Source organism: Equus quagga, chromosome 17 (assembly GCF_021613505.1).
Source record: "Equus quagga isolate Etosha38 chromosome 17, UCLA_HA_Equagga_1.0, whole genome shotgun sequence".
In the NCBI taxonomy this organism is placed as follows: Eukaryota; Metazoa; Chordata; class Mammalia; order Perissodactyla; family Equidae; genus Equus; species Equus quagga.
The window spans coordinates 7566517-7578395 of record NC_060283.1 but is presented as its reverse complement, the minus strand read 5'-3'; the positions used below and the strand labels follow the sequence as shown (position 1 = coordinate 7578395).

The window sequence follows — 11879 nt, the reverse complement described above, 5'->3', positions numbered from 1 at the left end:
GTTATGACCACCATCAACCCTATTCCCACCTCCGCTATGCCTACCGTCACCACCACTATCATCATTTCTACACAATACCACTACCATCACTACCACCAATAATAACAATACCACTAATATCAACACCATTGTCAACAGCATTACAACTATCCTCACGCCCACTATCACCCTCACCACCATCACCTCCACGAGCAGCATCACCACAATCGATTCATCTTCATCACTACTAGCATCACTAATACCATCACTAACATCACTATCAGTATCTCTACAAAACACCGTCAACACGTCATCACCTTCACCACCATTACCAACGTTACCAATAACAGCAATCTAACTATTATCAACATCGACCCCACACCCACCTCACCACCTCCGTTATCCACTACCTTAATCCACAGATATTGCACACGAACCTCATGGGGCTTCTCAGTGTATTTGGGGAAAGACGATGTGTATATTTGAAGGTAGCCATTTTGAGGAAGTAGGTGTGGGAGGATGTGTGGCCAGAGACTAGAGGACACAGATCCTCTCCGGGGGCGAGAGGATCCGGGAAGGCTTCCAGGAGGAGGCAAGCTATTGCTGATCAAGACTGAGCTGAGCACAGGGCAGGCAAAGCCGAGAGGTGCAGGAGGAGACTGGATGGGCCCTTGGGGAACAGTGAGGGGCCAGCGTGGTAGAGTGGGGGTGCCCTGATGCCAGCCATGAGGAATGAGGAGGGATGGTGGGGCTCTGGTGGCAACTGCCAAGAGCAGCTGCAGCCCACAGCTCAGGCGGCCAGAACTGGACACAAGACCTGCTCCCTGGCTTGGAGGAAGTGGGCCAGGTCTGCAGAAGAGAGCTCAGCCAGGGGGCCATCTCCGCCCCTGTCCCCCGGACTCTCCAGTCTCCAAGGCCAGGCTCCCCCATCACTCTGCCCACCTGGACCCCGTCCCCTGGTGTGGGGATGGGCAGGGCCACTGACCCGACTCTCACTGTGCCCCTGTTCTCCCCGGAGGTGCTGATGTCCAGCATGGAGGAGGAGGTGGCCTCCGTGAGGGCCCGCCAGTCGGTGCTGGACCTGTTCCGCGTGCCCGTGCTGTGCTGGAGAAGCTTGAGTCTCTTCGTGGTGCAGTACGCCATCCCAGTGATCCTTCCTGGAGACGGCGCTGGGGAGGGAGGGGGGCCCATGGGGAAAACGGTCCCTACAGGCCTCGTGGGGTGCATTTCTGGCCGGGACAGGCAGCCGCCTCAGGAGGCAGGGGTCCTGGCAGGCGGGCGAGAGGGTGGATGTGCAGACATGGCCTGGAGAGGCCGGCTCCTGCAGGAAGCGAGACGAGGGACTGGCAATGGCTGAAGAGGACCAGGGCTCATCAGCATTGGACTCACCCTAACGGCCACACTCCTAGGGGGCTGACCAGGTGCTGGCCACCCACCCACCCCTCGGAGCAACCCCGAGAGACAGGTTCATCTGCACCCCCACTTTATAGATGGCGAAAGCGGGGCCCAGAGGGGCAGGTAGCAGGCACTTGACCTGGGCTGAGCCACCTCCTTGCCCAGCTCTGTCCCCGCCAGGCCCCCCTTGAGCATGGACTCCCAGGGAAGCCCTGTCTCAGCACCCAAGGGCACCTAGGACCAGGAAAAGGCCTCTTCAAACAAATGCAGGTCAAGCGACTTGGGGAGGAACGTGTTAAAAAGCGAGCATCGGGTTTGACTGGGGCTGGATCTTGAGACAAAACTAAAGATAAGAAATCCTTTATTTTAGGCTACATTTAACCACGTATGGGTTATAATAGCAAATATTTGCTACATCTTAGAACAAAGAATGGATCAAATGCTTTTTTTTTTTTTTTTTAGCTTAAGTTACTTCTGATAAATTAGGAGTGCCCCACTATCCCGGGCCATTACTTCAAACGCCTGGAAGGCTTCCTCAGTTCTCCCAGGGGCCGCCCTGCATCCTTTGTTATTCAAATCTCAGGCTGGGAAGGAGCTCACCTTGGGGGTTTCTTGTCTTTGACTGTTAACCCAGTTGTTACCAGCAAAGGCTCTGGATCCTCATGTGTCGGCCACTTTGAGCCCCAGCCGTTTTCCCACGTCACTTTCCCAAGCTTTAGGCAACACTGTGCTTTCTGCAAGAATTGCAGCCTGACTCGCACCTGGTGGCCGGTGGCCTCAGGTGTCTATTGGGTGCAGCAATTGGGTGTCACTGGGAAGAGCATCCGGGTGAAGCGGGGATGGGGACGGATCACTGTGGCCACTTGTGGATCCAAATTCCATCTCCAAGCTTTGAAAATTCAGCTCCTGTAAATTCAGCTACGCAGGAGTCTGTGGCAGGGTGTCCCCAGGGAAGCAGACTCTGAGATGGAGGTCAGGGAGCAGAAAGTTCCTTAGAAATGGCCGTTGGGACCATCTCCTGTGGAAGCGGGGGGGGAGGGGAGGAGAGGAAGCAGGATGGCGAGGGGAGAGTCACAGTGATGCCGTCACAGCGAGGCCCCAGCCGACCCACGGGGACCTGCAAGCTGGGGTGGCCCTTCTGAGTCGTCCCCCTGGCAGGAGTAGACCAGCTGTGGATGCTCTCCTCAGCGGAGGGCCAGCACTCCCAGGGCCTGGGGAAATAAGACTTTCCATCCTGAAGGGGGCACAGCCCAGCGTCCCCCACCAAAATCCCGTTCGGTTATTAATCCCATGTTTTAAGGCAAAGAAACTGGCATCCAGAGAGGGGCAGGGACTCGCCCGGTTCACGGCTAGCGGTGCAGGGCCAGATCACGGATCCTGGCTGTGACTGGGAACTGGAGCTGAAGGGGCAGCTGCGCGACCCACAGGGCCCCTGTCTGGCCAGAGAGGCTGGCCAGTCTTCTGGCTGGTTGGTGGCCAGGGAGCCTAAGGGGCGATGCCCCACCCACCGAGGCCAATTCCCAAGGCCCGTATGCGGAATGGATGAGGCCACTGCCCTCCTCGCCCTGTCATGGCAGCCTGACCCTGGGGAGACGCATCCTGCGTTCGACAGGCTTCTCGGGGTCTGGCGGCCATGAGCTCAGGGTTGGGTGTGCTCTCCAGGGACGGCCCTGGTGTGAGGCGATGCTGAAGGGTGCCCTGTTCTCTGTGGGGCGCGGACCCGACTTCTGGCTTTGTCCTGCAGATTCGCCGTAATGCTCTCCTACTACGGGCTGGTCCTCGACCTGCAGAGCCTGGGGAGTGACATCTTCCTCCTCCAGGTCCTCTTCGGAGCCGTGGACTTCCTGGGCCGGGGCACCACCACCTTATTTCTCCGGTTTTTCGGCCGCCGCGTGACCCTGGCCAGCTTCCTGACCATGGCTGGCCTCTCCATCCTGGCCAACGTACTGGTCCCACAGGGTGAGGCCAGGGAAGCCCAGAAGGGTGGGCTGAGCTGCTGACAGCTTGGGGCTCTTGCTTCCAGCCCACCCCACTGCCCTCATCCGGCTGGCTCCTTCCTCTCCTCTGGCCCCGAGGATGGGCAGGGGCCCCCTGTGCCCGGCTCTGCCCAAGTCCATTACTCTCGCAACATTTGTAGCATCATCGCAGGAATCCAGTTCCCTCAACCAGCCCGCCACCCATTTTCCTGAAGCAATTGAGGTTCAGAGAGGTGAAGCCAGGTGCCCAAGGTCAGCTAGCAAGCGATGAGCCAGGGCTTGGACAAGACTTAAAGCCTGAGGCTGGAGCCCGTGATGGGAGGGAGGCCTGGGAAGGCTTCTCATCTTCAGGTTGGGCTTTAGGTCGCTGGAAGGGAGGCAGGAAAGGCATGAAGCCAAGAGTGTGGTGCTTTCTTCTCCCTTGGTAAGAAAGCAAGAGGCATTCGCGTGCAGAGAGCTGGGGCGGCTGCCGAGGGCCCTTGTCTTCCTCTTCTTTCGGAATGAGGCTGTAAAACCCTGGAAACCCTCCCCATGTCTCCTTTTATTGCTCAAGGCGGGAGGCTAAAGGAGGGGCAGGGACATGTGTCCTGTGATGGCAGCAAAGCCAGGAGGTTGGCAGAGGGACAAACAACAGCCCAGAGAGACTGAGTGAGGATCGAGGGCCAGCTGTGAGCCCAAACTCTGAGCAAGATGCAGCACTCAGAAAAATGTCTGGGACGAGCACTTGACAGTTTATAAGACTCTTCATAACAACAAGTGGGAAGGGGAAACTGAGACCCAGGCTCATGGTTAGAGTGTGACCCGGACCTCGGCTTCCTGGCTAGGGCTTCTGCCATCCACCCACTTGCTCCCTGTGAAAGCCAGGGGTCCCCAGGCAGGGTGTGCAGCAGCAAGAAGCTTCTGGTACCTGGGCACCCCAGGGCCTCTGTTGTGGGCAGGGCCCAGCGTGACCCTCTCCTTCACGAGATGGAGTTTCCTCAGGACCCAAGGAGCCCTGGCACAGCCACAGTGTAGGGGGCAGGCCTCGAGTCTACCCTCAGCTGCCCCATGCTCACCCATCCCACACCTCCCTGGGTTCTGGCCCTGCATCCAACCCCCCAGCCCACCTACTGTGATGTCTTCCTGTGCCACAGGCCCTGGGCAGCCTGGTACCGAGTCAGCACTGCCAGGGATCTGGGTTCAGCCTAAGGAAGCCATGTGGGAGAACTCAGCTCCTTCACTTCCTGAAGACCCTCTTGAGCAGACCCCGCTCTCACCCTTTCCTCTGCCCAGACTTGCAGCCCCTGCGTGTGGTCTTCGCCGTGCTGGGAAAGGGATGTTTTGGTGTAAGCTTGACATGCCTAACCATCTACAAGCCTGAGCTCTTCCCAACTCCGCTGCGGTAGGCTGGGCTGCAGGCTGTGCCCCGGGGTGGGGGGCTCTGCCAGACCCGACGGCTGGGGGTAGAAGGCGATGCCCCTGGGAGGGCCGATGGGGAGGGCAGAGAGGAGCTGGGGACTGATGGATACACAGCAGAGGGCAAGGGGGACCCAGCGCCGACATGGAATTGAGCAGCTGGCCCCAGCAGGCCTTCCCCCAAAGGCACATCCTAGGCCAGGGCCTCCCCAAGAGTCCAGACTCAGAAGGCAGCGGTACAGGGGGCCCTCAGCAGCCCTCTAAGCCTGTGACTAGAAGCTGTTTTGAGACACAGAACACTCTGTCCAGGAGAAATCTTATAAGAACTCTGGGAAGGAGAATGAGAGCTGCCCTGGTGTAGTGGGGACCTCCCCCCACTTGCTTCCCACTGCCCCCCTCCCTGCCCCAAGAGAGCCCCGATCACAGCCTTGGAGCCCAAGGTCTCCATGGGACAGGGATGGAAAACCAGTGGTCTTGAATTAGACCACCCCTGCATTGGACAGTTGGGTAAACTGAGGCTCGGGGTGGCGAAGGACTCACTCAGTAGAAGGAGAGGACTGGATCCCAGATCCCCGGAGGCCTAGCCCAGTGCTCTTTCCTTCAATCACTCACTTGTCCATTCTTTCATTCATTTTTTGCTGACACATGTTTATTGATTTTGTTGATACTACATAGGAAGCCAAGCTGGGAACTCAGTGGCCTAGGAGGAACCGCCAAATTACCTTGACTGGGGAGAATGGAGTGGGCCCTAGAGAGTTCCCACAAAGGACTCTTGATGTTCTCAGGAAGCAGAGGCCTCCTCTGGATGGGAAAATCTATGTGGACTCCATGGGGGAGGTGGCGTTGGGGAGACCTTGAGAAGGGCAGCTCCTTCGGCCCAGCTTTCCCTCCCCTGCGTCCCCTGGCCCAGCCCAACAGCCCCTCCTCTGATAAAGACCCCCTCCAAAGTGGCAGGTGTGACAAGGGTCCGGGCCCTTCCCTCTGCCCACAGGATGACGGCAGATGGCTTCCTGCAGTCAGCAGGTCGGCTGGGGGCTGTGATTGGCCCCCTGATCATGATGACCCGCCAGGCCCTGCCCCTGCTGCCCCCCATCTCCTACGGTGTCATCTCCATCGCTGCCAGCCTCATCGTGCTCTTCCTCCCAGAGACCCGGGGACTTCCACTCCCTGACACCATCCAGGACCTGGAGAGCCAGTGAGTGACCCACGGCTGCTCTGGGAGGGGCACTCAGCTTTCAGGGTGTAGATGGGCGGAGCTGCAGATGTGGCGGCTGGTCCACCCAGAGCCCTGGGACAGGAGAACTCAAGGGCCCGGGAGACATGCTGGGTGGAGACGGCAGGAACTGGGCTGGGCTTGTCGTGGCGATGACATGAGCAGCTAGAGCTGGAGTGCTCACAGCGTTCCAATGCCACACTGAGGGCAGAGCAAGTAGGGTATCAAGGCTTGCGTTTCTGAAGCCATTTAATCATTGCTACAACTCTGCCGGGCAGAGACTATTGCCATCCACACTTACCAGAGGCTCAGAGAGGTGAAGTGACATATTCGAGGTTTTACGGGTAGAAGGTGACTGTGCCTTAGGCGGGAAAATGTCATGGTCAAGAGCCCAAGCTCTGCAGCCAGACTTCCTGGGACCGAATCGCTACCTCCTTGAGCAAGTTACTGACCACTCTTACCAAAACTGACCCAAGAAGAGAGAGACAGCCTCAACCACCCCAGTTAAATCTTCCCACAAAGAATTCCAGGCCTGGACAGATTAACAGGTGCCTTGTCTCAGACCCTCCAGGGCTCTGCTTCCCTCACATATGTTCTTTTGAGAGAATAGAAATGAGGGAAACTGCCTCAACTTTATTGTATACCCAGAATAACCTCTATATTCCCACTTCTTCATTTGTAAAATGGATGTAAAAAAGTTTAAAAACTGAACAAAAAGCAAGCAAGCAAGCAAAAAAAAAAAAAAAAAAACATCCAGCCTAGCTCGAAGAGTTGTTTTCAGGTTTAAGTGAGCGATTGTATTTCAGCACCAAGGCCAGCGCCCGGCCGGCCCCACGTGCTCCAGGGGGCTGCGCGGTGTGTAATTGAGCGCTTTGGAACGGGAACCAAGGTCATGATAATAGTAACAATAACAGCGGATGCTGGGTGAGCCTTTATCGTTTTAATACAGCATCTTATTTAATTCAGACAACAACCCCGCAAGCTGCTGTTATGTCCAGTTTCACTGTCAAGGCAATGGAGACGCAGAGACGTTATGTAACTGGCCTAAGGAGGACACTCAGCTGAGAAGTGGGGAAGCTGGGACTTAATTTACTCTTTCATTTAATCCATTTTTGTTGTGTATCCGCTATGTTTCAGGCACTGTCCTATGCTTTGGGTACACAGTGGTAAATGAAACCCTCTTCTCATAGAGTTTATACTCCCATAAGACTTGACCCCCAGTTCTGCCCTCCACACCTCAAATGTGCAGCCATTTCACCACACATCACTGCTCTCTCTTTTGATTATTCTAGGACATCAGCACCAGCCAGTGGTTCCCAGCGAGAGGAGATCATCAGAGAAAGCACCTGGTTCTAGAAATACTGCCTGCGTGGAGCCCCTTTGGCTAAAGATCCCAATGGAGGGAATTGCCGCTTCTCCAATCAGAGGGTGGGAGCGACCGGGGAAGCCTTGAGGGTCTGGTGTAGCAGGGGCCGGGCAGGCATGGCTGAGTGGGCAGTGTCGCCATCTGCTGTCCTCCCTAACCTGGTCAGACTCTCCACCCACCTCAGCCCTACAGGAGCCCACCGCAGACAGCCATGCCCAGCCTGACTGCCCTCAGGTCCACCTTGTTAACAAGATGGGCCCTCTTCCTTCCCTTCCAGGCTCACAGCTTCACACCTTCACCCAGCCAGCCCCCCAACTCACTTCACAGAAGCTGTGCTGCAGGTTACTCACCTCTGAGCTTCCAGACTGGATCATAGGACAGAGAGGGTGGGGTCCAGACAGAACTGGATGCTGATCTGTCCCCCACCATTGATAGAGTCCTCATCTGTAAAAGGGAACGATCATGGAAACTGCCTCCCATGGTGGGTGGTAGGGTGAACGGATCTTACCACAGCGCAGAGTCCAACAAATAGAACCGGCTAACAGAGCTGCCAGGTGCCAGTGTCTAGGTTGTGCCCTGCCCCAAGGCACCAGCTAAGGAGGCATGTGGGGGCCAAATCCAGCCCAGGCTACACTGGCCCAGACACTTACCCTAACGGGGGCTGTGTTCATTCCAAGAAAGGGGTTGTTTTCATTACCTCCCATTTACCCCATTGCTGAGGGAGGACTTCCTGCCTGTGGATATAGGGATGGCCTAACACACGACATCTAGCACTGCACAGATGACAGGGACTGCACTTTATTAATCACAGCCCAAGGGAGGATGACACCACACGCCCTGCAGGGTCATGAGGGGGTTGCTCGCAAGAACAGAGTGAACCACCAGGGGCCGTGGGGGGCAGGATTTGTGGTATCAAGAGGGTGGGGTGGCTCCTGGTTCCTGCAGGAGGATGTGACTGGCTTGTTTGACTAATTTCACACATCGGCAGGAAACTTAAACCTGCATCTCGGGGAGAACACAGAGCTGAGCCTGGTCCCTTGATAAGAAGTGTTATTGGCTAGGGGACCTTAGAGGACAGGATGGGGAGGGATTCACAGTTAGGCCATTTGAGACCCTCTTGGTTGCACCAGATGTCAAGACAGCAGGTAATATTGGGCCTTGATTTTAGGCCTCACATCACAGGAGCACCCTTTTGCTGTTTGTCTATCTCGAGGGGTCACCTTTTCCAAATTCATGCAAAGACCCTCCCTGTGCTAGCAGCAGCCCAGGCTGGTAAAATTGTGTGATGGTTGAGTCTGACCACTTATTTGAGAGGTGAGGAAACTAAAGCCCAGAGATGGAATGACGTGCTCGGAGCCACACACCTGACTCCAGCCCAGGGCTCTTTCCAGAGCACCAGGCTCCTCACCCTCACCCACATCCCTCTGCAGCCCTGTCATAAAGTTACATCCTTCCCCAGAGATCCAGACCCTTTAGACAATTGCCCACCCTCCTTGGACAACTCAGGGAAACTTCTAGATTCCCCATCCCAGGTCCCCTCTCTCACATCTGACACACACCAGAGCCGTCACATACAATTCAAATCAAAACCACCTGGGAGCTCATGATAAATATCACGCTTTCCCCACCAACGGGCCCCTACGGGTCCCCAGCCTTACTTCACATGTAATAAATTTAAAAGAATTCAAATCACACAAAGTGTGTTCTTGAATCACCATGAAATTAAATTAGAAATCATTAACAGAGTTATCTAGAAAACTCCTTCAAACTAAGCAGCACACTTCTAAATCATCCATGGATTAAAGAAGAAATCACACAAAAAAATTAGAATTTTTACTCTGAACTGCATGAAAAAATTTTTAAATGACACATCAACATTTGTGAGGTGAAGCTGAAGAATCATTAGAAGAAAATTTATGTCGTTAAATGCTTACATTAGAAAGGAAGAGAGGCTCAAAACAAACACTTCAGCTTCAGAAACTTGAAAAAGAAGAGCTAATTAAACCTAAAGTAAGCAGAAAAAGGGAAACAATAAACAGCAGAATCAGAGAGACAGAAAATGATCAAGAAAATCAATGAAACCTGAAGCTGGTTCTTTGAGAAGATCAATAAAATGTATAAGCCTCTAGCCACAGTGCTCAGGAAAAAAAGAAAAGACACACGTGACCAACATGAGAAACAAAAGAGGAGGCACCACTACAAACCCTACAGAACTTAAGATGATAAAGGAATAATATGAGCAATATTTTACCAATAAATTCGACAACTTAGATGAAGTTAACAAGTCTCTTGAAGGATATAAACTACCACAGCTGACTCAAGAAGAAATAGATAACATTATTAGTTCTGTAACTATTAAAGAAAATGAATTTAGGATTTAAAACCTTCCCCCAGAAAAAACTCCAGGCCTAGATGGCCCTGCTGATTCATTTCACCAAACATTTAAGCAAGAAATAATAGCAATTCCATACAAAATCTTCCATAAAGTTGAAAAAGAGATAACACTTCCCAGCTCATTTGATGAGGCCAGCATTACCCCAATACCAAAATCAGAAAAAGATACTACAAGAAAACTACATCTTACAAACATAGACACAAAAATTCTTAACAAACATTTAGAAAATTGAATCCAACAATGTCTTAAAAAGGGTAATACATCATGACCAAGTGGAGTTTATCTCAGGAATGCAAAGTTGGTTTACCATTCAAAAATCAAGGTAAACTAAATTATTAACAAACCATATGATCATCTCAATAGGTACAGAAACAGCATTTAAGAAGATTCAACATTCATAAGTGGTAAACGACACTTCAACAAACTAGGAATGCAAGGGACTTTCCTCAACCTGATAAAGGGCGTCTATGAAAAACCTTGAAGGCCAGCTTGGTGGCGTGGTGGTTAAGTTTGCGCACTCCGCTTCAGCAGCCAGGGGTTCGCTGGTTCGGATCCTGGGTGCAGACCTACACACTGCTCATCAGGCCATGCAGTGGTGGCGTCCCACATAGAAGAGCTAGAAGGACTTACAACTAGGCTGTACAAATATGTCCTGGGGTTTAGGGGAGAAAAAAGAAGAAAGGAGGAAGACTGGCAACAGATGTTAGCTCAGTGCCAATCTTCCTCACCAAAAATATATATATAAAGAATTATTTAAAAAAAGAAAAGAAAAGAAAACCCTTGAGGCGACATCACACTTAATGGTGAAAGACTGAATACTTCCCCATTAAGATCAGGAGTCTAGATGTTCACTCACACCACTTCTACTCAACACTGGTCCTAGTAGATGCAATAAGGCAAGAAAAAATAAATAAAAGCATACAGATTGGAAAGGAAGACAAAACCTTATTTAATTGCAGATGATATAATTGTAGAAAATCCTAACAAATCTACAAAAATGTTACTAGAACTAATAAATTAGTTTAGCTAGGTTGCAAGATACAAGGTCAATATACAAAATTTTATTGTATTTCTGTATACTAGTAACAATCAGAAATGGAATGTTTTAACACAATACCATTTAACAACAGCGTGGGAAAAAAATGTGTTATCTATGGATAAATTCTATGGAGAAAAAGAAAGGCAAGACCAGAACACTGAAAACTACAAAACATTGCTGAAAGGAATTAAGGAAATCCTAAGCAATTGGAAAGATAAACCATGTTCATGGATTGGAAGACTCTAATTCTCAAGATGTCAACTCTCCACAAATTAATCTATAGATTCAATGCAAGCCCAGCCAAACATCAGCTGTTTTTTTGGCATAAATTAACAAGCTCATCCTAAAGTTTATATGAAAATACAAAGAACCTGGAGCAGCCAAATCCATCTTGAATAAGAAGAACAAAGTTGGACAATTTTTGTTTGATGTAATCGAATTGAAAGTTGGGATGTTGAGTCATGCATATATGGTTAATGACTTTCAACCAAGGAGACAAATCAATTAAATGGGGAAAGGATAGTCTTTTCAGCAAATAATGCTGGAACAATTGGATAGGCATGTAAAAGAACAAAGAAAGAAAAAAGGAAGGAAGGAAGGAAGGGGAGGGAGAGAAAGGAAGCTCAACTCTAATTCACATCACATACAAAAATTAACTTTAAGTGTATCATTGACCCGAACATAAGAGCTAAAATTAGGAAACTCTTACAGGAGAAATTCTTAGCAACCTTGAGTTTGGCAAAGATTTCTTAAATATGACACAAAAGTATGAACAATAAAAGAAAAAATGATACAGGCTTCCTAAAATCTAAAAACATTTGCTTTCCAAAAGACACTGTTAAAAAAAATGAAAAGGCAAGCCACAAACTTGGAGAAAATATCTGAAAACTCTATATCTGCAAAAAGGACTTCTATCTAGAAAATATAAGGAACACTTTGAACTCAAAATAAAAACGATAATCCAGTTTTAAAGCAGGCAAAAGATTTGAACAGATGCTTCCCCAAAGAAGATATCTGGATGACAAATAAGCACATGGTAAGATGATCAACGTCATTAGGAAAACGCTAGTTAAAACCACAACAAAATGCCACCACACATCCACTAAATTGGCAGAAATTCA

At 51.0% G+C, this 11879-nt stretch overlaps 1 protein-coding gene across 3 annotated transcripts in view; it reads left to right on the top strand.

The window, feature by feature from the left end:
* SLC22A11 (solute carrier family 22 member 11) overlaps positions 1-9002 on the top strand; it is a 15700-nt gene extending 6698 nt beyond the window's left edge. For 2 of the 3 annotated variants that reach the window (XM_046643039.1, XM_046643038.1), the window contains exons 6-10: positions 998-1113; positions 3119-3333; positions 4623-4731; positions 5737-5940; positions 7251-9002. In XM_046643039.1, the coding sequence (XP_046498995.1) occupies positions 998-1113; positions 3119-3333; positions 4623-4731; positions 5737-5940; positions 7251-7314 (708 nt within the window). In that variant the 3' untranslated portion in view covers positions 7315-9002. The remainder of the gene's footprint in view (positions 1-997; positions 1114-3118; positions 3334-4622; positions 4732-5736; positions 5941-7250) is intronic. The other variant, XM_046643040.1, reaches the window with a different exon arrangement.
* Positions 9003-11879: the final 2877 nt, after the last annotated feature.